This window comes from Drosophila novamexicana, unplaced genomic scaffold (genome assembly GCF_003285875.2).
Source record: "Drosophila novamexicana strain 15010-1031.04,08,12 unplaced genomic scaffold, DnovRS2.1 tig00001444-arrow-arrow-pilon, whole genome shotgun sequence".
In the NCBI taxonomy this organism is placed as follows: domain Eukaryota; kingdom Metazoa; phylum Arthropoda; class Insecta; order Diptera; family Drosophilidae; genus Drosophila; species Drosophila novamexicana.
Window position 1 is genome coordinate 37,859 of NW_020824859.1, and position 26,294 is coordinate 64,152.

General features: G+C 45.5%; 5 protein-coding genes across 5 annotated transcripts; 4 read left to right on the forward strand and 1 right to left on the reverse strand.

The window, feature by feature from the left end:
- Positions 1 to 2,668: 2,668 nt before the first annotated feature.
- LOC115767719 (intraflagellar transport protein 46 homolog) lies at positions 2,669 to 4,742 on the forward strand. Its single transcript, XM_030712024.1, has 2 exons — positions 2,669 to 2,903; positions 3,714 to 4,742. Exons 1-2 carry the CDS (start codon positions 2,766 to 2,768, stop codon positions 4,740 to 4,742), a joined length of 1,167 nt encoding a protein of 388 aa, XP_030567884.1. The 5' UTR covers positions 2,669 to 2,765.
- Positions 4,743 to 7,012: 2,270 nt separating this feature from the next.
- Positions 7,013 to 10,093, forward strand: LOC115767723 (cysteine-rich protein 2-binding protein). Its single transcript, XM_030712032.1, has 5 exons — positions 7,013 to 7,632; positions 7,697 to 7,848; positions 7,908 to 8,091; positions 8,149 to 9,407; positions 9,469 to 10,093. Exons 1-5 carry the CDS (start codon positions 7,229 to 7,231, stop codon positions 9,822 to 9,824), a joined length of 2,355 nt encoding a protein of 784 aa, XP_030567892.1. The 5' UTR covers positions 7,013 to 7,228; the 3' UTR covers positions 9,825 to 10,093.
- A 626-nt stretch (positions 10,094 to 10,719) lies between these two features.
- Positions 10,720 to 13,621, reverse strand: LOC115767717 (probable ATP-dependent RNA helicase DDX23). The gene is made up of 2 exons (XM_030712022.1): positions 13,150 to 13,621; positions 10,720 to 13,094 (listed from the first exon to the last, which is right to left on the reverse strand). Exons 1-2 carry the CDS (start codon positions 13,365 to 13,367, stop codon positions 10,805 to 10,807), a joined length of 2,508 nt encoding a protein of 835 aa, XP_030567882.1. The 5' UTR covers positions 13,368 to 13,621; the 3' UTR covers positions 10,720 to 10,804.
- Positions 13,622 to 13,806: 185 nt separating this feature from the next.
- On the forward strand, positions 13,807 to 18,705 carry LOC115767706 (solute carrier family 12 member 9). The gene is made up of 8 exons (XM_030711999.1): positions 13,807 to 14,327; positions 14,413 to 14,547; positions 14,607 to 14,953; positions 15,572 to 16,456; positions 16,521 to 16,903; positions 16,999 to 17,190; positions 17,255 to 17,434; positions 17,494 to 18,705. The coding sequence occupies exons 1-8, from the start codon at positions 14,057 to 14,059 to the stop codon at positions 17,933 to 17,935; spliced, it is 2,835 nt and encodes a 944-aa protein (XP_030567859.1). The 5' UTR covers positions 13,807 to 14,056; the 3' UTR covers positions 17,936 to 18,705.
- A 5,853-nt stretch (positions 18,706 to 24,558) lies between these two features.
- LOC115767710 (basic helix-loop-helix transcription factor amos) lies at positions 24,559 to 25,167 on the forward strand. The gene has a single exon (XM_030712005.1). The coding sequence runs from the start codon at positions 24,559 to 24,561 to the stop codon at positions 25,165 to 25,167; it is 609 nt and encodes a 202-aa protein (XP_030567865.1).
- The last annotated feature ends 1,127 nt before the right edge of the window (positions 25,168 to 26,294 follow it).

Below are 26,294 nucleotides of genomic sequence, written 5' to 3' on the forward strand. Positions count from 1 at the left end.
GTCAAGGGTGTTACTCAATGAATTTGAACTGGAAAATGTTGGGTAAGGTTTTGAAAAAGCAAGTATATACTGAATCTGTGTATACCACATACCAACCTATATTCTACATTTTGAAGAAGGCGTTTTCAGCCCTTATAATATATAATAATAATATAATAATATATATATGATACAAAATCGTAGGTTACAAAAAGATATATATAAAGTTCGGGCAAATGGGGATTAGTTATCAAATATTTTTGAGGCAGAAAGGCACATGAACTACGACCAAATTTCTAGATTAGCTCGTTTCTCAATGTGGATCGAGAATATATATGCACTTTATGAAGTCAGAGATGCATTCTTCGGCGTGTTACACACCTTAACTCAACTCAAATATACCCTGTATTTAAATTTTTTTCGGGCCAAAACGGAGGGCTCCCAAATTCTGGATCTCAATAATTCAAAACAATTTCATTTTATTGCGCAAGTTTTGGGGCAGGTTTCGGTTAACGGCACAAAGCACAGTTTAAGCTAACAATACGGCCAACACTATGTTGACCCGGGCTCTAGAGTGGGCGATGGTGAGGGGGGATGGGGGATGGGGTGATAGGGTACAGAGGTGGCCCTTTTTAAATGTGCACGCATATAAAACATTTTGTTGAGGCAAACGCCAGCGGGTGCTGTGTCCAAGTGGGTAAAGGGAAGAGGGGCGACGGTTGCATAAGGTAGGCGTGAAAGGCAACACATAAAGCAGCGAATCTGTCAGGGGCGCAAAAGGGTGAGAGGGGTTGGGGGCTGCGCAGGGGCTGGAGTGTTGGTTAAAGGGGCATCAACTTACCGTTTGCGGATGCTGGCAAATATTTGGCTGGGCTGTTGCTGCTGATGCTGCTGCGCCTGATGAAGATGAACGGGCTCGTAATCCTTTTAGCGTCTGATAATGAAAATTCTGCCAGTCACAAGGCACAACACACACCTACACGCACACGCACACACAAGCACCAGATTCGCGGCTATTAATGAAGTCTAGTCGAACGAGCGGGGGAGGGCGGGGCGGTCAGGTGAAAGGCGCGCTATTAATTAACGTGGTATTATAAAAAATATCTTTCGAGTTGCGCAAGATTTAATGCAAAATTAACCGAGTTATTAAAGCAATTGACCGGCTTAATTAGCGCTAATTACGTGTGTTGTTGTTTATGGACTTAACTATCTTTATTTTTAAATATGCACCCGCTAAATCGCGTTCTCTCTCTCTCTCTCTCTCTCTCTCTCTCTCTCTCACTTATTCACTCGAACTTCTTTCGCACTTTTTTTTATGACTTGTTGTTGCGCTTCGCACAAAAATCAAGCACTCGTTTGTTATTTGATTGTCGTTAAAACACCGGAAAATGTTAGCGTATTTTTTGTTTATTTGAAATTGATTTAAAAGCCACGCAACAGCCGCAACGTAACGCACACCGCGAGAATCCAAAACCGAATGAAAGCAGCAAATATTTTGTGTTGTGTTTTCATATTTGTTCGTTGCGGCTTGCACAGCGCATCAAACCTGTTCGAGCCGCAACATGTTCGAGCGCCAGTTGCGTGCACGGGCGTCGCTGCTGTGGAGGGGTTCGCACTTGTATGAACGCACAGGTTGTCGTAACTGTAGGAAAGGAAATGGGTGAAGTATTGAGTCTACATAGTTAATATGAATAAATAAATAATAAAATAAATAAATAATACAACAATTTTGAAGCTCATCATTGCTAATGTTGCCTCGAGATAGAATACATTCATAAAAATATTAATTATTCAATCGTTTCTGCCTCTATTTTGTAGTAGTCCGATCCTCGTATTTACGAGGACATTTGTCCAAACTGGACATCATATCTTTAAACAGCTTAAGAGCTTAATCTATTCTGTTCATTCCTAAGACAATGATTCGATCCAGAATATAATGACATATATACAGAAAAGCAAGTATACATTTCAAGACCAGACAGATAGATGATGGATTGAAAACTTAAACAGACAGACTCTACAAGAGTATATAACTTTTAATCATTTTATGTGGACTTCTGGTATTTAAAATGCGAATTCCCTTGACTACAAAATCTCATATATTATTATTATTATTATTATTAAGATCTCTTAACAGGCGCCGGCTGCAACTATTTGGTACGAAAATGAATATCTTACACAAATTGCTCAGCCATAAACCCCTTTTAAAAACTCTGAAAATAGTATTCATTAATAAAAACACGACAAGCTAAGCCCACAAAATTGGCCCGCAGACACACACAACGGCTCATTCATTTCAATGAGGCACTAACTCAATTTCGAGTACACACAATATTCACAGGCAACAACAAAAGGGCACAGACAATGTCCGGACTGAGCTGGCAGGGTATTTGCAAAATTCAGATTTTCATTTCATGTAATTAAAACCAAACAGCACCTCGGACAAGCCGGAGAGTTTCGGTAGAAAAACATATCAGTAAGCCGGGCCAGCAGAGAGAAAACAACAACAACAGGCGGGCAGGTTGGTTGCCTTGACAACGCCCGGGCCCAAGCAATTGACAGTTGTTGCAGGTAAAGCAGCTCAGTAGGAAAAAGGAAAAAGAAAAGCGACGCACCTGCAAGGATAACAGCAAAATTTCCAGCAAGTGTATCTCGAATTCGGCGGAAAGCTGTGCGGAAGTGCGCAAAAAAAAGGTGCTGAAAAATCATTAAAAACCAACGACAACAACAGCAACAAGAAACAGAGTGTAAGAGAGCGCGCAGTGCCACGCCCCAACGCCAGGACCATGAACTATTACGACGAGGAGATCACAATCAGCGGGCCATCGGATGGCAAACATCTCAGCAGCATGCAAATAGAGCGACAGTCTAGCAGGGGCGGGGCAGCGGCTGGACAGCGGGCCGGGGCCAGGCAACGTCATACGGTAAGTAGCCAGCCGGAGCTAGAGATGGGAGCGTGAGTCGTGCATGAGTCTAGCGAGAGTATTCTTAGCAATAGTTGGCTAGAGATGAAGAATGAAAAAATAAGCGATTCACGAATAATTCATGCTTGAGAGAACATAGCAAGCGTCTTATAGAGATGGGAGCGTGAGTCGTGCATGAGTTTGGCGTGAGTATGCTGAGCAAGCGATAGCTAGAGATGTTTCTTAGAGATGGAAGCATAAAATACTTGAATAGTCACGAATATCACATGAGTGAGACACACTTGAGAGATCATGGCATGCTTTACATGAAGATGGTAGTTAGAAATGGGAGCGTGACTCGTGCATGAGTCTGGCAGGCGTATTCTGAACAAGATATGTTCGAGAGGGAAGCGTGCAATAATATAAGATAAGATGAAATAAGTTCTTAAGAAGGCTTAGCAAGCGTTATATAGAGGTGGTAGTTAGAGATGGGAGCGGGAAATACCTGACAGAGAAGCATACATGCAATGTTCGTGAGTCGTGCGTGAGTTTTGCGAGAGATATCTTAACAGATGTTAGCAAGAGTTTTTGGAAAATGGTAATACTCGTGGGTCGTGCGTGAGCATAGGCAGCGACAGTTAGTGATGGGTACATGGAATAGCGAGCAAAGCTTTTAAGTCTCCGTCAATCACCTTTGAACCAATGTTTAAAGATCTTAGGGAAAATACATCAATAGAACATTCCTCACGCTCGGATAATACCTGCTAGTATCTCATGTCAGGTACATCGCAATCTTTTAACAGCCCCCACTAAATTCCGTTTAATCCACAGCAGATGCAGGGCAGCTCCGCGGACGATGATGGACTGCTGCAGGATATCATCGATCACGACGACGAGGCCGATGACAGCGAGGACGACGACGACGACAGCGAGCTGCAGCTGGGCGGCATTGCTGGACCGGTGCCACGCCCACAAACACGACCGGGCAGCACAAGAAATGCCAAGGGGCCGCAGCCAATGATCGCCGATGATCACCTGAGCTTCGGCAGCTCCGACGAAGCAGCTGGCGAGCACGCGGCCACGGGCGCCAAATTGGCGCATCAAAAGCTGCCGCTGCCCACGCAACAGAAGCGCAGCGCCGGCCAGGAGGTGTCCACCTTCGATTTGACGCCGGACAAATGGGAGCAGTTGCCGTTGCAGCCGGAGCTAAAGGAGCTCTTTCCCTACATACTCAAGTATACGCCGCAGGCAATTGAGACGCCCTATCATCTGCAGCCCTTCATACCGGAGTACGTGCCCGCCGTGGGCGATGTGGATGCCATGCTGAAGGTGCAGGCGCCGGCGCTGCTGCAGCCGCAACGCCAACGCGAGCTGGACGAGCAGCTGCAGCGGCTGGGCCTGATGCTGCTGGACGAGCCGTCGGGCGCACAGAGCGAGCCCAGCCTGATGAACATGAAGATGCGCTCGGTGCTGAGCGGCAGTCGAGGCGGCAATGGCCGACATGGCGCTTGCTCCGCCACGCTGGTGCCCACGGCCAAGTCAGGCAAGGATATCGAAAAGTGGATTGGCGAGGTGGAGCAGGTGCACATGACGCAGGCCATGTACGATGCGCAGCCACGCAAGGATATCGATGCGCTGCTGCTGGACTGGCCGCGCTCCTTTGGCGATGCGACCACCAAGGATGCACTGGACGAGGCCTATCGCGCCTGTCTGCAGCAGCAAATCTCGCTGGCCGACTATGTGCGTGTGCTCTGCGAACGCTTCGGTGTGGAGGGACCACTCGAGACCCAATCGGATTACATACACAATATCCAGACGCTGTTTGCTCTCTACCTGGCCGCCAGTCAGGCCTGGGAGTAGGAGTGGGTGGAGAGTGGGAGTGGCGGGAGGAGCAGGAGCTGGTCACGATCCTGGCACTAATAACGCTAATGGCTTCGATTAAATGACAGCCAGACGCCGTTTGTTTGCCTTTGTGCGGGATGTGCCCGCTGTTTGGCCATTAAATCGGCTGGAAAGCTCGTTACTCTCGTTTGATTTGAGAATGGCATGGGATGGGCAGTGGAAACAGTGGAGCAGTTGTGGCCAGTGGACTGCGTCTGGTGCACTCTGTAGTGCGAATTCCTTTTCGTGGCAACTTGCGAAATTGTCGGCTTTATGTGCCGCATCGGCAGCTTCAAGCGACAAAAATGAAATTTGGTTTGCAATTTTTTATGGACGGCGTTTTAAAGTAAGCAAATAGGGTATATTGAAGTGGGCTTCGATTGGTAACAGTCAATGATTAAGAAGCCGACTTCGTACTCTGCAACCCAGGCTATGGATATGGTAATATAATATAATATGATATATAAAAAAAGTATTAAAAGTCTATAGCTAAATCCCATACTAATAACAATGCTAACGACAAAGATTAAATACACCAAACGATATATTTCATAGGCCCTGATCAAAAATAAGTGCATTTAATGGGGTCGGCGCTGCCTGCTTCTACACAAAAGTATAATACCCTTTGTAAGCGTATAAGAAGGGAAAATAAATACCTAACTGTATTCTAGCTGACAAAAGATTTGAATATAAGAGCACAATTACCTGCTTAAGAACAAATTCACATTCCTCTCTTGCTCTCTCTCCCACTCTCATTGGCGCTCTCTTCAACTCGAAAGCGCGCCAAAAAGCATCACCAAATGACGCGTAATTTACCGACAGTCAAACATAATTTCAAGTGCTTAGAATAGCTGAAAGATTATTAAATATGGCACTTCACTAACACACACACAGCATAAACTAATTGCATTTAATATAATCAATTAATTAACTCGATTTTCAAACTTTTAAACGATTTTTTGCACACGCGTAGAGAATACGACCGATCAATAGGACAGACGCGCACAGACTGAACTGCGTCATTAGGCTGACGTCTACGCTAAGCCGGCATTTGCACACACACATTAACAACTAACAGCACACAACTTTGAAAGCTCCTGCGCTCACAGCATGCACAATGCTCGCTGCGGCTGGATACTCAACTAAGATAACGGGATCAAAAGCGTTACGACCAATGGCGTGAAGGCAGTTAGCATATCAATTACCTCTCTCCCCATTCACACCATCCACAATGCACGCTCTCTCGTGTAGCTGTGCAGTGCAAGCACATAACGGGGTCAAAAGCATAAAGCTGAATAATTGTTTTTACTTTTGTGCAAAAGGAGGATCGCTTAGACGCAAAAGTTATAAATTACACAATAGTAGACGTCTTCTAAAAGTAAAAATGGGGTGTAAATGGCGATTAAGCTGTCAATGCGCAACATTTACTAATACAATCGCATTGGTATATACTGCTGCCAAAAATATTTGGATTATTTTGTATAGCACCTTCACTACAGGGTATATAGCCGTCAAGCAGCCTCGTCAAGCGCCGTCTTCTTCTCTTTTGTTTTGTTGCTGTTCTTGTGTCTCGTTCAAGTGCCAAAAGGCATAACAAGGCACAATGGACGCAGAGGCGTGCTGGGCTGTTGCATTGAGAATGAAATGAAAAACTGCTGAAAAGTTGTGCGGAAAAGTGCAACAAAACGAACAAACGGAACAACAACAACAACTACAAGCAATAGAAATAGCAGCAGTTGCAGAAAAAAGTGCCTGAAATAAATAGTTAAATGTGGAAATGGAAAGCGCAATGCAATTTTCACAGCATGCTTATTGGGGCAGCAGCATGAACCCCACCCCACCCCACCCCACCACACTGCTGCTGCATCAGTTAAGCCAATCATCCACTTGACCAAATCGTCAACAACAGCAAATGGCTAATTAGAGCCGCTTAGCGGGGGTGCAGCTGGCTGTCAATCAAAGCCGCCGTCATATGCAAAATGCATATGCAGTTAATTTTCGCCGCCTTTTGTGCTTGGCTGTTGCCTGTGAGCATTCGGCTCATTAATAACGGGCGAGAAAACAAATAATGGCCAAAATGCACTCCTTGCAACAATTCAAGAGATATACTATTATAGATCCATTAGAATAGCATACTATGGACGCTTTGAATTAACATCGTTATCTTTCAAATTTGCATTAGTTGGATAAAAAAAATTAATTTTACAGTTAGAAACTTCATATAATATCATATACAAAATACTTAAAATACCTAAAATACATAAAATACGCTGCGAACGCAAAATACCAAAACATATAAAAGTAGTTAAAGCAGAATGTTAAGGGCTGCGTACCTAGCACAACTTGTTGCCCACCAGCAGCATTTTTGGTATTTCGCACAGTGTGGCAACGCCGCGAGCATTTTAAGAAAGCGGCGCACGAAATTGTTATTATCAAAACAGTTTCACATGCTTTAAGCGTGCACAATGCCGCGTTCCAATGCGGACGATGAAACTGAAGCCGAAACGCGATGCGACTACTGCCAGGCAGCCATAGAGGATGACAACTATCTGGATTGCCAGAAGTGTGAACAGAGCGTGCACATCAAGTGCTTGCCACATGCGAGCACGCCGGGAGATCTGCTGGGCGACGTCTTCTTCGATTTCACGTGCATCAAATGCGTGCGACTGGAGCCAACTGGAGCGGGCGAAGACGTGCCCAAGGAGCGTTTCGTACGCCAGCGCATACCCTGGCTGCTGGTGCTGACGCTGACGCTCTACAATTTGTCCATAAAGTCGAAGGGCCTGAGCCATCATGGCTATTTCCACTGGCGGACGCACATTATCAGCTTTGTGGACAAGAACTGGAACTACATATTCGAGCCACGTGTGTGAGTAGGGGCAGGTGGTGCTAGTTAAACGACCAAAACTGACAGATATTCTACTTACCAACAGACGCCGCCGCAAGCAATGGGCTGGTTCCGTTTCGGGCGCTCTGTCGCACAACAGCCCGGAATACTTTCAATCCGGCGTGAGCGTGTGCCTGGAGCATGGCTGGTGGCGACTAGCCAAGCCCAATTTAACGCCTCGTAGCGTGCGCGCAGAATGTGAGTGTGCATCAGGCTTAATATAAAGGATTAAGTTTATATAAAAACGACTTTTGCAGATGAGCAGCGCCTGCTGGAGCGTCAGCAGCTGCGCACGGATCGTCGTGCGCCAGCGCTGGACGAGAACAGCTGCGGCAGCGATTTGTCTGTCACAGATCATCTGAGCGATGCACAGGCATCCGTCACAACGGAGGAAACGGCAGAAGGCCTGTCGCCGCCCAGCGAGGGCTGTGCGCGTGCCATGTGAGCGCCCAGATTTTCAAATAAGTTATCAAATTTACTTAAACATCTTTCTCACAGTCCCTACATGGGTCGCCTGCCCAAGCTGCAGATGGAGGCGCAGCTGCAGCCGGAGGAACAGCTGCAGCAGCAGCAGGAACAGCTGCACCAGTCGGAGGAAACATTAGAGGAGGCGGCACAACAGCAGCCGCTGAGCAGCGTGCAGGCCAGCCTGATGGACTTTCTGGCCGAGAGCCTGGGTGGCGATGATCTGAGCATGTTTATGCCGCCGCCGCTAATTGGCGCCGGCGACAAAGGAGACTTCTTCATGTCCGATGCGCTGCTCGAGGCGCCCGGCAACAGCGCCAGCCTGTTTGAGCTGGAAAATAACTTTGGTTTGCCGCCAGTGGAGGAGCCAGAGCCTCTGCCAAAGCTGGAGCAGCCAAGGCTGTCCTCGAGCAGCAGCTCCGAAAGCGAGGAAGAGCCCATGGAAACAGAGCAACCAGCAGAGGAGGAGAGCAACAGCTACCAGCCGCGCATAGTGCAGGTGACCAATTTTCAGGCACAGGAGCAGCAGCAGCAGCCGCCACAGATCAAGGAGGAGCCACCGGAGGTTAAAGAGGAGACGGAGGACGCGGAGATAGAGCCACCAGCAGCGAGCAGCAATCGAGAGATTAGCCTGGAGCCCTGCAAGCCAAGTGGTTTTGTAAGACAGCCGCGTCGCAACTGGCCCTGGCTGCAGGAGACCGAGCAGGAGGAGCCTGAGTCGCAACAGGATGAGGCGCCGCAGCAGCGGCAACTACGTCTCATGAACGTCCAGGAGGAGGAACAACTGCAGCAGCAGCTGCACAAGATCTTCGCACTGGAGCCGCACAAGCAGGGCGATGTGCCCGCCTATGTGCGGCGTCTCTATCGCAAGCTGTGCGTACGCCAATGGAAGCGGGAGCACAATCGACCCATCTTCAATCTGGACGAGCATATCGATCCCACGGCGCGTGCACGCCGGCAGCTAGCTAAGCAACAACAGGCACAGATACTCGATCGCTATCAGCTGCTGGAACAGGGTAATCCCAGCAATCGCAGCTCGTTCTATGCACGCATTGTAGGCCACACCGAATACGAGCTGTTCGAGTCGCCCTATACGCAGCGCGTGCTGCATCCCTTCATCTATCGCAACCAGAGCATGGGTCCGCCCTGGCTGCGGCTGATGTGTGAGCTTCAGTATCGCGTCAATAGATGCTATCCCAACCGCTCCACCATCGACTTTTGCTATGTGCGCCCGCAGCACATACCGGCGGTCAATGCGCTGCTTCAGAGCGTCTTCTGGCCGGGCATTGATGGTGAGTTGGGGTTGCACTCATCTACAAATACATAGCCTAATCCGTATGCCCTCTTTTCCAGTGAGCGACTGCCTCAGCTATCCGGACTACAGCGTCGTGGCGCTCTATAAGAAACTGGTCATCGGCTGTGGCTTCCTGGTGCCGGACGTGGGCTACAATGAGGCGTACATCTCCTTTATGGCCGTGCGCCACAATTGGCAGCGCGCCGGCATCGCCAGCTTCATGCTCTACCATCTCATCCAGACCTGCATGTCCAAGGACATAACGCTCCACGTTTCGGCAAGCAATTCGGCGGTCATGTTGTATCAGAAGTTCGGCTTCAAGATCGAGGAGGTCATCCTCGATTTCTATGACAAGTATTTACCACCAGACTCCAAGCAAAGTCGAAACGCGTTCTTCTTGCGGCTGATGAGATAGGGAATACCCCTAATGTGTGTGCCGGCCAACAGCCTAAATGAGTTGCTAAATAAATTGTAGATTATATTAGTTAAAATACGTCAGGGCTACGAAATAATAGTATCATATTAGTTATATGATAGGATATAGATATAGGATAGGATATAATAATCGCATATATATTATATTTTGCCTAGCAGCAGAATGAAGACGAATTTCGTTAAATTATGTTTAAAATATCTGGAATTTTTTACCCAACGTACCTTTTAATAAAGATATAAATATAGATAGATTTATAGATATAGATATGAATATGGATATGGATATTGATATTGTTGTTGATATTGATATTGATATTAATATTGATATTGATATTGATAATGATAATGATAATGATAATGATAATGATAATGATATAATGATATTGATATTGATATTGATATTGATATTGATATTGATATTGATATTGATAATGATAATGATATTGATATTGATATTGATATTGATATTGATATTGATATTGATATTGATATTGATATTGATATTGATATTGATATTGATAATGATAATGATATTGATATTGATATTGATATTGATATTGATATTGATATTGATATTGATATTGATATTGATATTGATATTGATATTGATATTGATATTGATATTGAGATTGATATTGATATTGATATTGAAATTGATATTGATATTGATATAGATAAAGAAATGGATATAGATATATAGATTTTTATAGCATAACAAAGTTTGTAATTTGTAAGTTTGAGCGAGACCCCTTGAAATACAAATGTAATACCCTTTAACAATAATTATAATATCCAATTTAATACCCTATTTAAGTTCCCAACAAATCTCGCTTCCAATAAATATCAACTTTAATGCTCCTGCCCAGAAATCTTGCATAAAAATGGGTTTATTTTGGGGAAAACTATTTCAAATTTTAATGTTTTTTTTATTAATGCCGAAGGATTAGGTTTTTAATGAACTTAAGCAAATATTTTCTCCTCGCGTCGCTTTTTGGTGACCACGGTGCCGGGCTTGTGCTGCGCCTCCGGATGATTGGTGAGCTCGGGCGGGCATACGGACACCGGGCTGGCTGTGACGCACTGCTTCAGATCGTAGAAGAGGCTGCTGTCGTCCTTGGTGACAAAGGAGATGGCCACGCCCGTTTTGCCGGCACGACCCGTGCGTCCAATACGATGCGTATAGTCCTCAATGGACTTGGCCATGTCATAGTTGATGACCAGCGAGACGTCCTTGATGTCAATACCACGACCGGCCACATCGGTGGCCACCAGTATATCCTTGGCGCCGGATTTGAGCGCCGCCAAAGCATACTCGCGCTGCTCCTGGCCCTTGCCGCCGTGCAGCGTGCAGGAATTGTAGCCGAGCTTCTCCAAGCCCTTGGCCAGGACATCGGCGCCCTTCTTCTGGTTGACGAATATGATGACCGGCGGCTCAATGCCGGCGGACAGGATCTGCATGAGCTTCTTGCGTTTGTCATTCTCGCCCATCATGTACACGATCTGGTTGGTGCGCTCCGTCGGCTTGCCCACGGAACCGATATAAACCGTGGCCGGACGTCGCAGATAGGAGCGCGCCAAGCGCTCTACAGCCGGCGGCATGGTCGCCGTAAACATGACCGTTTGCCTGTACTTCTTCTTGGTGTAAAAGTTCTCCATCAGCTTCTTCTCATCCTCGGCCTCCTCCGAGTCGGGCTTGAGATTTGTGACCGGCATATACTCGAGAATCTTCTGCACGTCCGGCTCGAAGCCCATGTCAATCATGCGATCCGCCTCGTCGAGCACAATGTACGTACACTGATTGAGCACCAGATACCGATTCTCGAGCACATCGATCAGACGACCCGGCGTGGCGATGACTATCTCACAGCCCAGACGCAAACGGAAGCCCTGCTCCTCCCTGGACAGGCCACCGACAACGACGACGGTACGTATGCCCAGGGGTTGGCCAAATTTGATGGTCTCCTCCTCGATTTGCTGGGCCAGTTCGCGGGTGGGCGCCATTATGATGGCATACGGGCCCTGATCCACATCCTCCAGACGCTCGATTTTGGGCAACGACTGAATCCACGAGAGCAGCGGTATGAGGAAGGCCAAGGTCTTGCCGGAGCCCGTCTCGGCGACGCCAATAATATCGCGATTCTGCAGCCCGATCGGAATGGCCTGTCGCTGGATGGGCGTGGGCTCCTTGTAGCCGACCGTGTCGATAATCTCGATGATCTCGGGCGGAAAGCCGGACTCGTTCCAGCTGCGTATGGGATTGGGTATTTTGCCGCCCTTGATGGTAATGTTGTAGTCCTCGCGGAAGATGCGCCAATCGCGTTCGGTCATCTCATCATTGTCCTTTTCGGACCAGTGTCGATCGTCCCACTTTTGTTTGTCCTCCTTGCGCTTCATCTTCTTCAGGCGCACCTTCTCCTGCTCCTTCTCCGCTTCGGTGCGCCGTTTCTCGAGCAAATCTCCATAGAATTTGCTCTGTGTGCGCTTCTGCTCCTTGATGTCAATGCCGGCGACGTTGCCACGTCCGAAGAACTGCACATGATGCCGTTCCTTGTACAGATTATTGTAATCAATGGAGGTGTCCTCGCCAGCATCCCAGTCGAACACGAATTTGCGATCGTTGAGCCGTCGTACACGTCGCTTCTTCTTCACAATGCCCAGATAGCGTTCGCGTATGGCCTCCAGTTCCTTTTCCTTGTCCTTGTGCGTCAGATCCTCAACACGTTTGCTGTCCCTGTCGCGATCCCGTTCACCGCCGCCGCCGCCACCACCGCGATCTCCGCCACGTTCGCGTCGCTCGGACTTCATAGGCGCCGGCGGCGGCGCCATGGCGACGGGCAGCGATGCCGACGCTGTGGCTATGCCGCTGATGCTCTTGCTGCTGCTGGCCGATTGCATTTGATCCCGCGCGGAATCGCGGGCGGCGCGCAAGCGCTCCACCTCCTCCTGGCGGCGTTTGATCGCCTCGGCGGCACGTTGCTCTTTGGTCAGAAAAACGGGCTTGCTGCGCGCCTCCTCCTCGCGCTTCTTCTTGTCCAGGAGCTCCTCTAGCGACAGCGGCTCCTTCTTTTGCTTGACATCGACTTTCTGTTCGAGTTGCTCGTCTTCCGGCTTAACAGAAGTTCCGGAAGCCGAACTGTCCAATTTGGGCTTCTTCTCGGGCTCGCCGTTGCGTGCTCCACGCTCCCGCGAGCGTTCGCGCACCTGACGCTGGCGATCCGGCGACCGTCCGCCCCGCCTGGCACGCTCCTCCCTGCGTAATGTTTATATTATTAATTTGAATGTAATTCATTTAATTGTTTACTTGCCTGGAACGCGAGCGTCGCTGCCGGCGCTCCTTCTCCCTATCCGTTTGCCTGTCGCGCGGATCCCGCTCTCTGTGTCTCGGCGCATCTCTGTCCCGTTGTCGCTCCCGTTCCCGTTCGCGCTCTCGTTCGCGCTCCCGATCTCTGTCGGCTGTGGCTGCGCCACGTTCGTCCCTGTAACGTTCCCGGGAACGTGAACGACGCTTTTTATCATTCACCATTTCGCAATTAACAGCGGAAGAGAAACAATTCTCCGCAGTTAAACGTTTAGCTGAAAACAAATCAGATGTGCGTGAATTAGAGATGAGCGCTGCCGGCGTAGCTGTAAATGAACGCAAGTCACAGTCACGGACCAAATATGCAATTACTGCACTAATTACACAACACTAAATTGACAATTTATTAATTAAATCACATAGCTAAGGATTGAAATTGGATTAGATTGGATCAGATGGGCATGTGTTTCGAAATTGGTCTTTATCAAAAATTTATACATTTTGCCACAATCGCAGTTACTCAATAAGTGAAATGAGACCGTTCATTGGCGGCATAAAAATACCGATTTTGAATATTGTAGATAATACCAAAAAAATACCGCCTAAACACAAATGGCGTCGGCCAGCTGTGTTGTAGTTTTTGGAGCCTCGGCCCTTGCGGGGCATTGGGGGGCTCAGTTTTGCGTGTTTTCTCTGTGCCAACGGACAAACAACGACTCAGCAAGTGACGCGTTGAACCAGAAACCCAGTGAAAAACAAAAAAAAAGAGCAAACAAAAGAATCAAAAGCTGTGAACTGCTCCAAATAGCATACATCAAGTAATTCCCTTGATTTGCGGCAATTGGCGTATTACGCTTGCCTGTGCCTGTGTGCGTGTCAGTTAATTTCCAGCAGCTAGCAGCTGGACAGCTGCCATGAGCAACAGCAGGGATCAGGAGACGGCGCCGATTGCAGCGCCGCGCAATGGCAGCGCCTCGAATATGTTTCGCAGCTTCGGTTCGCTCTTTGGTGCCGGCGGCGGAGGCGCGGATACTGCACGTCCCATAACGCCACAGTCAAGCGATGGCTACGTGGAGTTCGGCATGCAGGATCCAGAGCGCAACGGACGCACGCTGGGCACATTCGCAGGCGTTTTCAGTCCCGTAGCGCTCTCTATGTTCAGCGCCTTGGTCTTCATACGTGTGGGTGAGTGTGTCTGTGTGTGTGTGAGGTCACAATTTCGCACTTGTTCTAACGATGCCACCTTCCCTTCCCTTCCTCTTCCCCACAGGCTACATTGTCGGCAATGCGGGCTTATATGTTACATTTCTGCAGTTTCTCATCGCCTACGCGATTTTACTCTTCACAGTCGCCTCCGTTTGCGCTATATCCACCAACGGTGCCGTGGAGGGCGGCGGCGTCTACTGTGAGTACCCACATAGTATGGAATAGCTGTGCGTACTCTTAATTTCGTTTGTTTTTCAGTTATGATTAGTCGCACCTTGGGCCTCGAGTTTGGCGGTTCCATTGGCACGCTCTTCTTCTTTGCGAATGTTGTGGGCTGCGCCATGGCCATATCGGGCTGTACGGAGGGCGTTATGGATAACTTTGGTCCCGGCGGTCATTTCATCCACGAGGCCAGCTCCCATCTGCCCGATGGGAAATGGTGGCGCTTTCTGGTCAGCAGCCTAATCAATACCTGCATGTTGCTGGTGTGCCTGGTGGGCGCCGCCCTCTTTGCCAAGACGTCAGTGCTTATTTTGGGAACGGTGACAATTTGTCTTTTCGCAACGTATATTAGCTTTCTGGCGAAAGGCGCCACAAATGATACGGTAAGCGTCCGCCCGCATGTCTCAGTTGTAATCAATCATGCAGCTAAATCCCCGCCAGGCTTATCAATCTCTATGCTAGCGTGATGTCAGCCCCAAGAGGGGAAAGTCCTTGTGCAATACTTTTAGAATGTGTCGAAAACTAATTTATAAAATTGTTATTTAATTTCATTAGCTTACGATAATGTCGTGTGGCATATTGATAAGATTCTGTTGCATTATTCTGGGCCTCGGTCAGTTTAATTTTCGCCGCTTCAATAATCCCAATGTGCTTAAGTACAGTGAACATTTCCTATGACTAACTATTCTGGACAGAAACATTTACAGAGCTCGACTTTATAAATATTTATAAATTAGCTAACTTTAATTTTATATTTTGTAGAAGTTTGAGAAATATTGCACACCCCCCTTCCGTTTGACTTTAGCCAGTTTTCACTGTAACAGCGCATAGCATATCTAACATTTGTAGTATAGAAATGACGCGGAATGTGAATCATCGGGCAGCTGCTGATAACAAACTAACATGTCCGCCAATTCAATTAAATGAGTATCAACTAAGTGCAATAATCTTCCGCTATCTGTGATCTATACTATATTCATGGACTTGCATAATTCGTTTAGATTCCTGTGCCCGTGGAGAATACGAAAATGAATTGGACGAAATTTCTGAATTATACGGGACTCAGCAGCGACACGTTGCGAGAGAATCTGGATTCGCATTATGGCACGGATTATACGTCGAATGACAAGAACGTGGACTTCTCGACGACATTTGGTGTGCTTTTCGCGGGCGTTACGGGCATTATGGCCGGTGCGAATATGTCCGGTGAGCTGAAGAGTCCCTCGAAGAGCATACCCTGGGGCACACTCTCGGCGGTCTGCTTTACATTCGTCTCGTATATTATACTCTCGTTCCTGATGAGCTGCACCACACCGTATCAGACAATGCAGAACAATTATCTGTTCCTGATGCCCGTCAACTTGTGGCCGCCATTTACCGCCATTGGCATTTTGACGGCCACCTTCTCGACGGGTCTGAGCAATCTGATTGGCTCCAGTCGCATTCTGGAAGCTCTCAGCAAGGATCAGGTCTTCGGTTCGCTGTTGAATTTTGTGCTGCACGGCACCTGGAAGGGCAATCCTATATGCGCCGTGTTTGTCAGCTGGGTGCTGGTCGAGTGCATTCTATTGATTGGCTCGTTTAATATCATCGCTCAGATTAATTCGGTGCTGTTTATGCTTTCCTATTTGGCTACGAATCTCGCTTGTTTGGGCATCGAGCTGACCGGTGCTCCCAATTTTCGGCCACTCTTCAAATACTTCACGTGGCACACGTGCCTCGTTGGCCTGCTTGGCACGCTGATCATGATGTTTGTCATCAATCCGATTTATGCCTCCTCCTGCATCATTTTGTGCCTGATCTTGGTCATAGCACTGCATCTGTTCTCGCCAGCCACACAGGCGGCGCAGTGGGGCTCCATCTCCCAGGCGCTGATGTTCCATCAGGTGAGTTTGTGAATCCAATTTGCTTGCATTTATAATTTCACACTCGATCTCACGCGCTGCGCAGGTGCGCAAGTATCTGCTTATGCTGGATCCACGCAAAGATCACGTCAAATTCTGGCGTCCACAAATTCTACTCTTGGTCTCCTCGCCGCGCTCCTGCTGTCCGCTGGTCGACTTTGTCAACGATCTGAAGAAGAGTGGCCTCTACATCATTGGCCATGTCAAGCTGGGCGATTGCAATGCTGTTGAGGATGCCGTCGAGAACCAGCTGTGGTGGTCCTTCCTCGATCACATGCGTGTCAAGGCCTTCACCGAAGTGACCATCAGCCGCAGCATCCGCGAGGGCGTTCAGCATTTGATACGCTTGTCCGGCATTGGCGCCATGAAGCCAAATACCATTATTTTGGGCTTCTATGACAATGAAGCGCCCAAGGATTTCTTTCAAAAGTGAGTAGCTGGAAGTATTATAGAGGTCATTAAATTTAGAAATGTAACGGATTTTGATATCGTTAATTCTGTTAAATAATTCCCTATAATTTCAGTGGCACCTCGCCCTATAAAACGGATGGCTTCAACGAGGGAGACATACAAAACTTTCCCATACGACGCGACGGTGAATCCAAACACTTTGAGGTTCAGGAATATGTGCAAATCCTCTGCGATACGCTGCGCATGAAAAAGAACCTGTGTTTGTGCCGCAACTTTCAGCGCTTGGACAAGAACTTTATAACCATGTGCGTTGATAATGAACCTGTGCTTAACGTTTCATAAACAAATATCTCATTTCTGAACCTACAGAAGCAAGCATGTTAAATATATCGATGTGTGGCCCATTAACGTGTTCAATCCCACATCGGGTGATCCCTTTGACATGGTCTCGCTGTTCATGATGCAATTGGCGGTCATCATGCTGGCCAAGTGGAAACATTTGCGCGTGCGCATCTTTCTGTGCGAAACAAATGAGGAGCGCACCGTGGGGTAAATATTAAAAAGTGCTTTCATTAAACTTTGCCTAACTATTAAACGCCTGCCCGCAGCACATTTGAGACGCAGGCACCACAAATGGATATATTCTCCAAGCTGAAGCTGGAGCAATCGCTGAAGGAGCTGCGCATCAATGCGGATATTATAGAGATTCAAGAATGGAGCCGAGACACAGAGTTCACACGCCATGCGCGCATACTTCGACAGTTTACGGCTCAAGCGGACGAAGCTTTGCTGGACGATGGCGATGAGATAGCTGAGGATAAATTCAATCGCTCGCTGTTGTATATGCAGCGTGTGAATCAAGTAATACGAGATCGTTCCGATCAAACAGCTTTATCGTTTATATACTTGGCGGCGCCGCCAAAGCCCACACTGCCGGACTTTAATGATCGCAGCGCCAGCTATGTGGAGCTACTGACCGAACTAACAGCCGAGCTGCCGCCCACAATACTGGTGCATGGCGTCAGCACGGTAACCTCGACAACGCTCTAAGCTAAATAAATCCCAACCCAGCCGCTTTCTCTGTTTCTCTGTTGTTGGAGATTGCAGGCGCACAGTGATATCAAATGCATTGCATATGCGGCACATAATCAAGTTTTAAAAGGCAAATTTATGCACGTTCGGTCTTTCCTTTCAATTGTAAACCCATGTCTATCAATTAACATATAAGTATGTATTTGTTTTTGTGTTGTGTGTAGGCTGAAAGCTGTAGAAAATTGTAGCGTATAATCATGTATTCATGTTCAATTTTAACTCGATTTTAAATTGTTTAGCACACACAACGACAGCTACAACAACAACAAGCACTCTCTAATATCATCGAAACCCTTTGTACTAATTATCATATCAGCAATTCACAAATTAACAACTCTATTTTATATGAATATTAAACAATATTTAACACATATGTGCGGACCATTTAAAGAAAACACATACACTATATCAATTTGTGCTCTGTTCGATATTAAAACGTGTTGTGATTCGACAACCTGCTCTCTATGTAGCAAAAAGTATTATTAAAAACGGTTGGTTTCGCAAAAATAGATTTGATTTGTTTAGCATTTAGTTTTCAACATATTTACGGGCAATTCACAGTCAAGCGTTTAACTGCTGCAACAATTTTTAAGCTAGACATATAAATTATAAATTATACAAATATTTTTCTGATTAAGCAGAGTTAATTGTGCTTTGTGGCCTGTGAATAGCCCAATTATATAATTATTTATATTTTTACTAGCAATGTATTCGGTTCTTTCCAATAACAAAATAAACATAGCTATATTTCTTAATTTAAAACTTTGCCTGTTTAATAATGTATGTGACTTTATGTATATGCTATTATTTTTCTCCGTATATTAAACTTAATTGACTGATTGACTGACTGAATGACTGACCAAATGACGGACTGACTTGTTGACTGACTGATTGGTGATCAATGGACAGCCTAAACCGTAAGAGCTACGAAGCTGAAATTTTCAATTCCACTCGTACGTGTGGAAAAATCGTGAAAAACGCTTGTATGCAACTTTTTTGATTACCAGCCGATCGGCCTCAAACTCATGCATGCATATACACATAAATGCATAAATACATACATGCATCAACTAACACACACACACACACACATATACATACATACATACATACACATACAAACACAGCCATAACTCGGTCAAAACTCAACCGATTTTCATAAAGCATGGCTTTTTGTTAATGGTTTGGCCTCATTATCAATTCTGCATCCAAATCTGGCAACATCATTTTTGGTCAAATTTCATGCTAAATTGGTACTCTCAAATATCCCATATGGACATAGGTCAAAACTTCCCACCCACATAACTTGGTCAAATCTCATCGGATTTTCATAAGGTTTGGCTCTTTGTTCATGGTTTGGCCTCATTATCAATTCTGCATCCAAATCTGGCAACATAATTTTTGGTCAAAATTCATGTCAAAATGGTACCCTCAAATATCCTATATAGACATAGGCAAAAATTTCCCACGCCCATAACTCAGGCAAATCTTAACCGATTTTCATAAAGTTTGATTTTTTGTACATGATTTGACCAGTAGATCAATTCGGCATCTAAATATGGCAACACTATTTTTAGTCAAAATTCATGTGAAAATTGTTGCCTCAAATATTCTATATAGACATAGGCCAGGCCGGGACAACGGGCAATGCTTTATCGACTCGGATCGGCTTGTATTAGTAATTAAATAGAAATTTCGTGTTCTACACTATTTCTTGATAAACATAGAATACTCTCTACAAATCGAGTAGATTTTATATGAAATGCCAGCTAATCCCTTGAGCGACACGCAGTCTGGATTTTGGGCACAGCTGGTTCGGAGAAACCAAAACTAATTTTCGCAGAAACAAACAAATATATGAGATATACATAATATTACGCTCATAATGCTGGAATATTACATGGTAATTTGACTGAGATCTGCAGACTCAAACAATGCTCAGTTTGGAACAAAAGAAAGCAGCAGCAGATCAGGCATTGTCTGGCTGCGGTTGGGTCAAGTGCGACTTTTCCCAGGGACAAAAGAGATGCCAGCGATTGACATGGACAACAATCTCACGCAATACACGAAACAATACTTGACTTAACTAATCGCATTTTCGCAATTTAGCGCCAACCCATAATCCGCACAACCAAAACGATTAATCTAAATGGTGAGGACGAGGGAGCGGGAGCGGGAGAGGGATTATCATCAGTTGGTGCTATTGTTGTTGGAGAGGCTCGACTTTCAAGCGGAACCGCCTTCTGGCCTATTGTTCGCTATTTTGACAAGGACATGCAACTGGCCAAATGCCGAGCAGGTAAGCGACATGCTAATTGGAAACCTTCGCGTTGCGGGCGTGCTCGATCTTTAGCTGATCTCCGAGCCTGAGACGTCCTTTCGCTGGAAATTGCGGCCCTGCTGATGTCGAGCTCTTACTGCGGTCGCGTGGCACATCGATCAGCGGTTCATCAGGATCTTGATCGTGCGAGCAGAAGCCAGCGTCAAGATCAAACGTCATGTTACTGCCGCTGCTGCCTTTTGTCGGCAGGATCAGCATCTGATCTTTGTTCTTGTCAATTTGTGTGAAATTTTCTTTGGACAACTCTTGACTCTTGCGACTTGACCGGACCCATCATTTGTACATTTTAGCCATGCCCGGCGCTCGACGCCAGCTTGTTTTGGAATTGTTTTGGCCGTCTTCTATAGAAATGCAGCCAAGTGTTTGAATTGATTTTTCTGCCCTACATTGAGTTAATTAACCTTTCGTTGCGGCTTCTCAAAAGTGGGCGGTAGCCACAGCCGAGCTCTGATGGCGGATCACTCAAATGTTGTGTGCATAATGGATGAGTCGAGTGCATCATGCCATACGGAAATTGCACCCAGAGCATGATATGCACTTCCAAGCGTCAGCTCAATCGCAGCTATATCTCGATCCAGATCTGATTGTCATTGTATACCTATTTTCCTAACTGAGACAACTTTTTCATTCATGACTCAAATGAAGAGGAAGATCTGATACCCTTTCAGATACATGTTAGGTTTTCAGAAAAAGCTTAAGTCTTAGTCTTTATATAGTATACCGATCTGATGTTGTTATTTGGGGAGTAAAGTGGAGTTCTCGGAAAATTCATTATTACACTCTTTCGATTCTATCTAGAGCATATATATGGTAGTTATGATATATAATATTCCCATATCGGAATACTCTGGCCTAACTCGTAAATGCATAGTTTGATTAAGGAAAAGTGTTTCAAAAAAGAACTGAGTTTTCGACCAGTCGTCCCTGTGACCCGCCGTTCAGGCAGAACATTTTGGGAGATTCCACCCGCAAGTGTGGAAAAACGGTGAAAAACGCGTACATACAACTTTTTGGCTTACCAGCCGTTCGGCATCAAACTCATTTTCAAAGATCTTTTGCTCAAATTCATTTGAGGGATGTTTCACACTTTTTGGAAAATTCTTTCCTCGTATAATATAAGCGTCTAATATTGTTAACATTTGTCTCTCCTATGTTGAAAACATGGTAAAACTTGTAGATAAGTTTTATTAGAACAACAAAGATCTTGTTCGAACTTAATTCGTTTCTATAACATTATATTTGTATATTATATTTTATTATTATACGTGCAAGATATTACTAAGCGTGGCTTTTCCTTTATTTATAATATATTTAATTATTTTTTAAATGTATTTTTAAATGTCCTTTATTTCATCAAATGAAAACTCTTCTCTAATATATCTCAAACCTCTTTCCCCTTTTCATATAGAATTTAAATCAAGATTTCTAGAGCGTGCTCAAAGTGAGCGCCTGTTTCTAGGAAACGGCAGCAGCTTCTGCCATAACTTAAGACACACGTCGAGTCCTGCAGCTCCCCTAACCCAGCCAAAACCCGGCACATATCAGCATATCCGTTAGGGCCGAGGGTCTGCCGATAGCCGAAATGTGTCGCTCAATTGCAACGTTTTATGTGAATTTATTGACACTTAAGCGTGATTTGGAAAACAAACAGAATAACGAGCTAAATACCCACTATTTTGGCTGCTGGCAAGGACCTTTGGCCCAGAGCAGCAGCAGGTAGCCTGAGCCGCAGCCAGAGACTGATCCTCGGCGGCGGCAGGCTCTCTTGATGGGTATCATAAATAGTCATCGCATAAATAGCGCGTCCTGTGACATTTATGACTCTATTGCGACTGCCGTTGGGTTAACTGAGTCCTTCTTCGTCTTCTGTACACAACAACTTATCTTAATAAGCATTTAATGGTAGCGGTAAAAAGGCGCACAAACACAGTTCCATGTGTTGCCGTGCCGAGACATGTTCCAATTCCCCGAGTCCGAGCCAGCGAGAAGTGTTAAGTGGGCGATCGATAAGTTTTACAAGCGGCAACAGCTAACCACGGGGGTGCCAAAGATTAAATACCTTCGCGATTTAGTTAGCTGACATTCAAGCCAATTCATTCATCCAAATTCGAACAGTTGTTGCAATCGATTGACTGAAGCATTCGCTTCAGTTGGGCAACTGAAAAAGAAGCATCCGAGCTGAAATTCCGCGAAATTATGCATATAGTACAGATATATACCCATATGCTCTTCATAGAACTAAATCTTACATAATTGAGATTGAGAACCAATTGAGATTGAGAACTTGGAGCTTAACCGATTGTTGCTAAATATAAAAAATAAAATATAAAAAAACAAAAATATAATAATCATAAAAACAAGTGACAGGTTCTAGTCGGGAGCTCCCGACTAGGGAATACCCTGAACCCTCTTCTTCCAACATCAAATGCATATATATATTCTATTTTGGAAGCTATATGTCAAGTTTGGTGACTCTAGGTCTTATTATTTACCAAAATTGCCCAAAAAAAAAAGGATATCGATATCGATTTTTATCGATTGCTTGGAAACGGAGTAAGTTATCGATTATCGGAAACAAACTCGATCTGCGCGGGAACTAGGAGCATCTACATCTACATTTCAAGTCTCTAGCTTTTATAGGTTCTGAGATCCTTTGACTCATACATACGGACGGACGGACGGACAGACAGACGGACATGGCTAGATCGACTCGGCTATTGATGCTGATCAAGAATATATATACTTTATGGGGTCGGAGATGCTTCCTTCTGCCTGTTACATACATTTGGCTTTCGCACAAATACAATATACCCTTATACCCATTTTTAATGGGTTCAGGGTATAAAAAAATTAAATATGTATCGTAATATGAAAGTTTCAAATGTCTTTTGGACTTTAAAGCTCGTTGTGGATTGAAGATAAGTACCAAAAAGATATCTTTAAGTTTTGATCGTGTGACTTGCTTTAATCTGTTTTTGGGCTAACCCAAAGAAAGCGCTCGTATAATTAGTTTGCGTTTGTGACCCAATAAAGCGCACAATGGCTAAAATCGAAAGTACAACAATGTAAAACCGCACTTGGGAGAAATTCTTTTGTACGGAGCCAAAAATGTGGTGCAGAGCACTTACCGAAGGACCGCTAGACCACAGACATGCAAACTAAATTGGCAACTGGTGGTTATCATGAGAGCCAAACGAAAAGAAAAAAAAAACAACACAACAAAAAATATAACAATTGCGATCGAATAAAATGCAAAGATATTGGCGCAAGTATCGACAACAAAAGGTAGCTTTTATTGTTGTTTTTGATCCCTGATTGACCTTGGCAACAATTGTTTGACATATTGCATTAAATGTAGAGCATATATGTGAGAAGAGTCGGCTCGACTAGTAGATACCCAGCGTCGAGCTGCTGCATCTAAAAGGCAGAGACTGTGCTTTTTCTTTTTTTTGGGAAATGTCGTCTTCTGTAACTTCGTTTTTACTGGACAGATCTTCTTGAAATTTTCAGAGTTTATATATAACATTCAAACATGTGTAAATACCAAAGCGCGCGGCTCTGCCTTTATAATTATGTTTTCTATGAAATTTCAGGGAAATGGAAGGCAATATCCAAAAAGTGAAATATGTTCAATCTCTATATACTATACAAGTATCGACATACCTAATGTGCTGTATCTAGCTCTTACAGTCTTCGAGTTATGCTTAAATAACACGTCTCAAAATTGAATAATATTCTGAGAATATAAATCCCATTTGCATAGGGCATACAAGAACATATATATTAAAAGCTGTAAGTATCTAGCCAAGATCGACGCGTTTAGTCAGACAAATATTGCTATATATATATGTATATACAATATGCCTCCTTCGGCCTGTTACATGCATTTGCGCAAAACGATTATATTTTTTAGGGCACAAAAGGAGCTTAACGAAAAACTCACGTATGTGTATTTATGACTAGGGAATGGCAGCAAATGGCAGGCCAGACAAAGCGAGCGGATTTCTCAAGTGGCAATTAAACGTTTTGACCGCAAGCCAGCCAATTTAGGGCACGGGCTAGGGCCAGGTGAGCGTCAGGTAGACGTGCGTGATAAGAACAGGATCAGTCCAGCGAATCAGGTAAGAGCAGGCCGCACAGCCAATCAACATTGAGCGCCGCCTGCTGCTGCTGGGTATTTAAGGCCCGGCTTGGGACTGCGTCTGCGTCAGTTATCCTTGGGCTAGCACACACAGCGAACATGTTGACGAACAGCGAGGAGCACTTTATCGAGCACTTCTACTACAGCGCCGAGAGTCTGGAGGCGGCAGCGGACTCGCTGGCCGTTGGCAATCTGCAAGAACAGCTGGAGCAATTCATGAACCAGCAGCAGCAGGATAGGGATTTTAGTGGCAGCGCGGACAGTCTATCCGATGGCACCAATAGCTGCTCCCTGGAGCTGTACTATGACACGCCCGCGGTGCTGGAGCTGGAGCAAATGCTCAGCGCGCAGACGCAGCAGCAGCAGCAGCAAATGGGCGCCGCCAAGTTCCAGACAAAGGCCGCCAAATACTGGCACAAGACGGCGCGCAGCAGACCCTACGATGCCAACAGCAGCGCCTATCCCAGCGCAGCTTGCGAGGATCAGGAGGAGCGCGACGATTGCGCGCCCGATGTCCTGCGCAAGCGTCGGCTGGCGGCCAATGCACGCGAACGTCGCCGGATGAACAGCCTCAATGATGCCTTCGATAAGCTGCGGGATGTGGTGCCATCGCTGGGCCATGATCGACGGCTCTCCAAGTACGAGACATTGCAAATGGCGCAGGCGTACATTGGGGATCTGCTCACGCTGCTCTCCAGGGACTATTGAGTGGATGATAGTGGGTGGTGGAGCGGGGGAGCTGCGGGAGGCAATGCAACCGGGACGTGTTGGAGCAACATTCGAACCTAGTGTCAACTTTTAAAGGCTGTTAGTTCTTAGGCTTAGCTGCTAAACTATTTAAGTTAGATTTAATTTAAAGAGTGTTAATAAAAGATAATTAAGATTGAAACAAAGACAAAACTAAAGCACAAAAAATATCGTTAAATATTTTTAATCTGAAGCCGCGGAACTTTCTAGGGGGATGAAGTGGAATTATCCTATATTTTTTATATATATATTTTACGATAAAAATGTTGCCAGATTTAATCTAGAGGGCATGATTAAAAGTCTAGAAAAAGTGAAAAAAGTCAAACCTCGTGAAAATCGGATGAGATTGGACCAAGTTATGGAGGTGGGAAATTTCGAACCATTTCCACCAAGGAGCGATGGATTTTCCAAAGATTGCGAAATATGCATCTGATGAATTTTGACAAAGATCTTTGAGAATGAGTTTGAGGCCAATCGGCTGGTAAACTAAAAGTTTCATATAAACACTTTTCGCGATTTTTCCACTCATGCGGGTGGAATTGCACCTTCATCACATAAGGTAAGGTAAGGTGAAAATTTATATATAGGAATAAATATATAAATATATATTTGTAAAAAGTATTCACCTGTCATCCCCACGCACTGTTGCTTTACCATCTGTGAGAGTAGGGAGATATCACTGATAGAACAAAAAAGCAGAGATATTCTTCATTAGCTTCAAAACTCTGCTTTTATTTAAAATATAAGATAATATTAAGTTTACAAATACGCACGAGTTTTGTCAATGTTTTTTTCATATTTAAAATTGATGCCAGAGGAGGCCTCTGCCAAAGCGATAGCCACCGTTTCCTGCAATAATATAGCCGCAGCTTCCTCCTCCTTTGCTCAGGCTGCCGTCTACTCCAAAATTTAGATTGCCGTCTCCTCCATAGTTCAAGCCGTTTCCTTCACGGTCTCCTCCTTAGCTCCAGCTACCGCCTCCTCCAAGCCGTAGTCGCCTTTACATGAACTGAAGCCAACGCGACCTACTCGAATTCATGGCAATCAAGTTGTAGCGCATACGTTAAGCTTAACTAGAGGTAGACTTG

Excerpts from the sequence above, each read along its gene's own strand:
- LOC115767719 (XM_030712024.1), top strand. The coding sequence starts at position 2,766 with ATGAACTATTACGACGAGGAGATCACAATCAGCGGGCCATCGGATGGC. Across the intron at positions 2,904-3,713 it reads GGGCCAGGCAACGTCATACG|CAGATGCAGGGCAGCTCCGC; the intron begins GTAAGTAGCCAG and ends TTTAATCCACAG.
- LOC115767723 (XM_030712032.1), top strand. The coding sequence starts at position 7,229 with ATGCCGCGTTCCAATGCGGACGATGAAACTGAAGCCGAAACGCGATGC. Across the intron at positions 7,849-7,907 it reads TCGTAGCGTGCGCGCAGAAT|ATGAGCAGCGCCTGCTGGAG; the intron begins GTGAGTGTGCAT and ends CGACTTTTGCAG. Across the intron at positions 9,408-9,468 it reads CTTCTGGCCGGGCATTGATG|TGAGCGACTGCCTCAGCTAT; the intron begins GTGAGTTGGGGT and ends CCTCTTTTCCAG.
- LOC115767717 (XM_030712022.1), bottom strand. The coding sequence starts at position 13,367 with ATGGTGAATGATAAAAAGCGTCGTTCACGTTCCCGGGAACGTTACAGG. Across the intron at positions 13,095-13,149 it reads CAGCGACGCTCGCGTTCCAG|GGAGGAGCGTGCCAGGCGGG; the intron begins GCAAGTAAACAA and ends AACATTACGCAG.
- LOC115767706 (XM_030711999.1), top strand. The coding sequence starts at position 14,057 with ATGAGCAACAGCAGGGATCAGGAGACGGCGCCGATTGCAGCGCCGCGC. Across the intron at positions 14,548-14,606 it reads GGAGGGCGGCGGCGTCTACT|TTATGATTAGTCGCACCTTG; the intron begins GTGAGTACCCAC and ends TTTGTTTTTCAG. Across the intron at positions 16,457-16,520 it reads AGGCGCTGATGTTCCATCAG|GTGCGCAAGTATCTGCTTAT; the intron begins GTGAGTTTGTGA and ends CGCGCTGCGCAG.
- LOC115767710 (XM_030712005.1), top strand. The coding sequence starts at position 24,559 with ATGTTGACGAACAGCGAGGAGCACTTTATCGAGCACTTCTACTACAGC.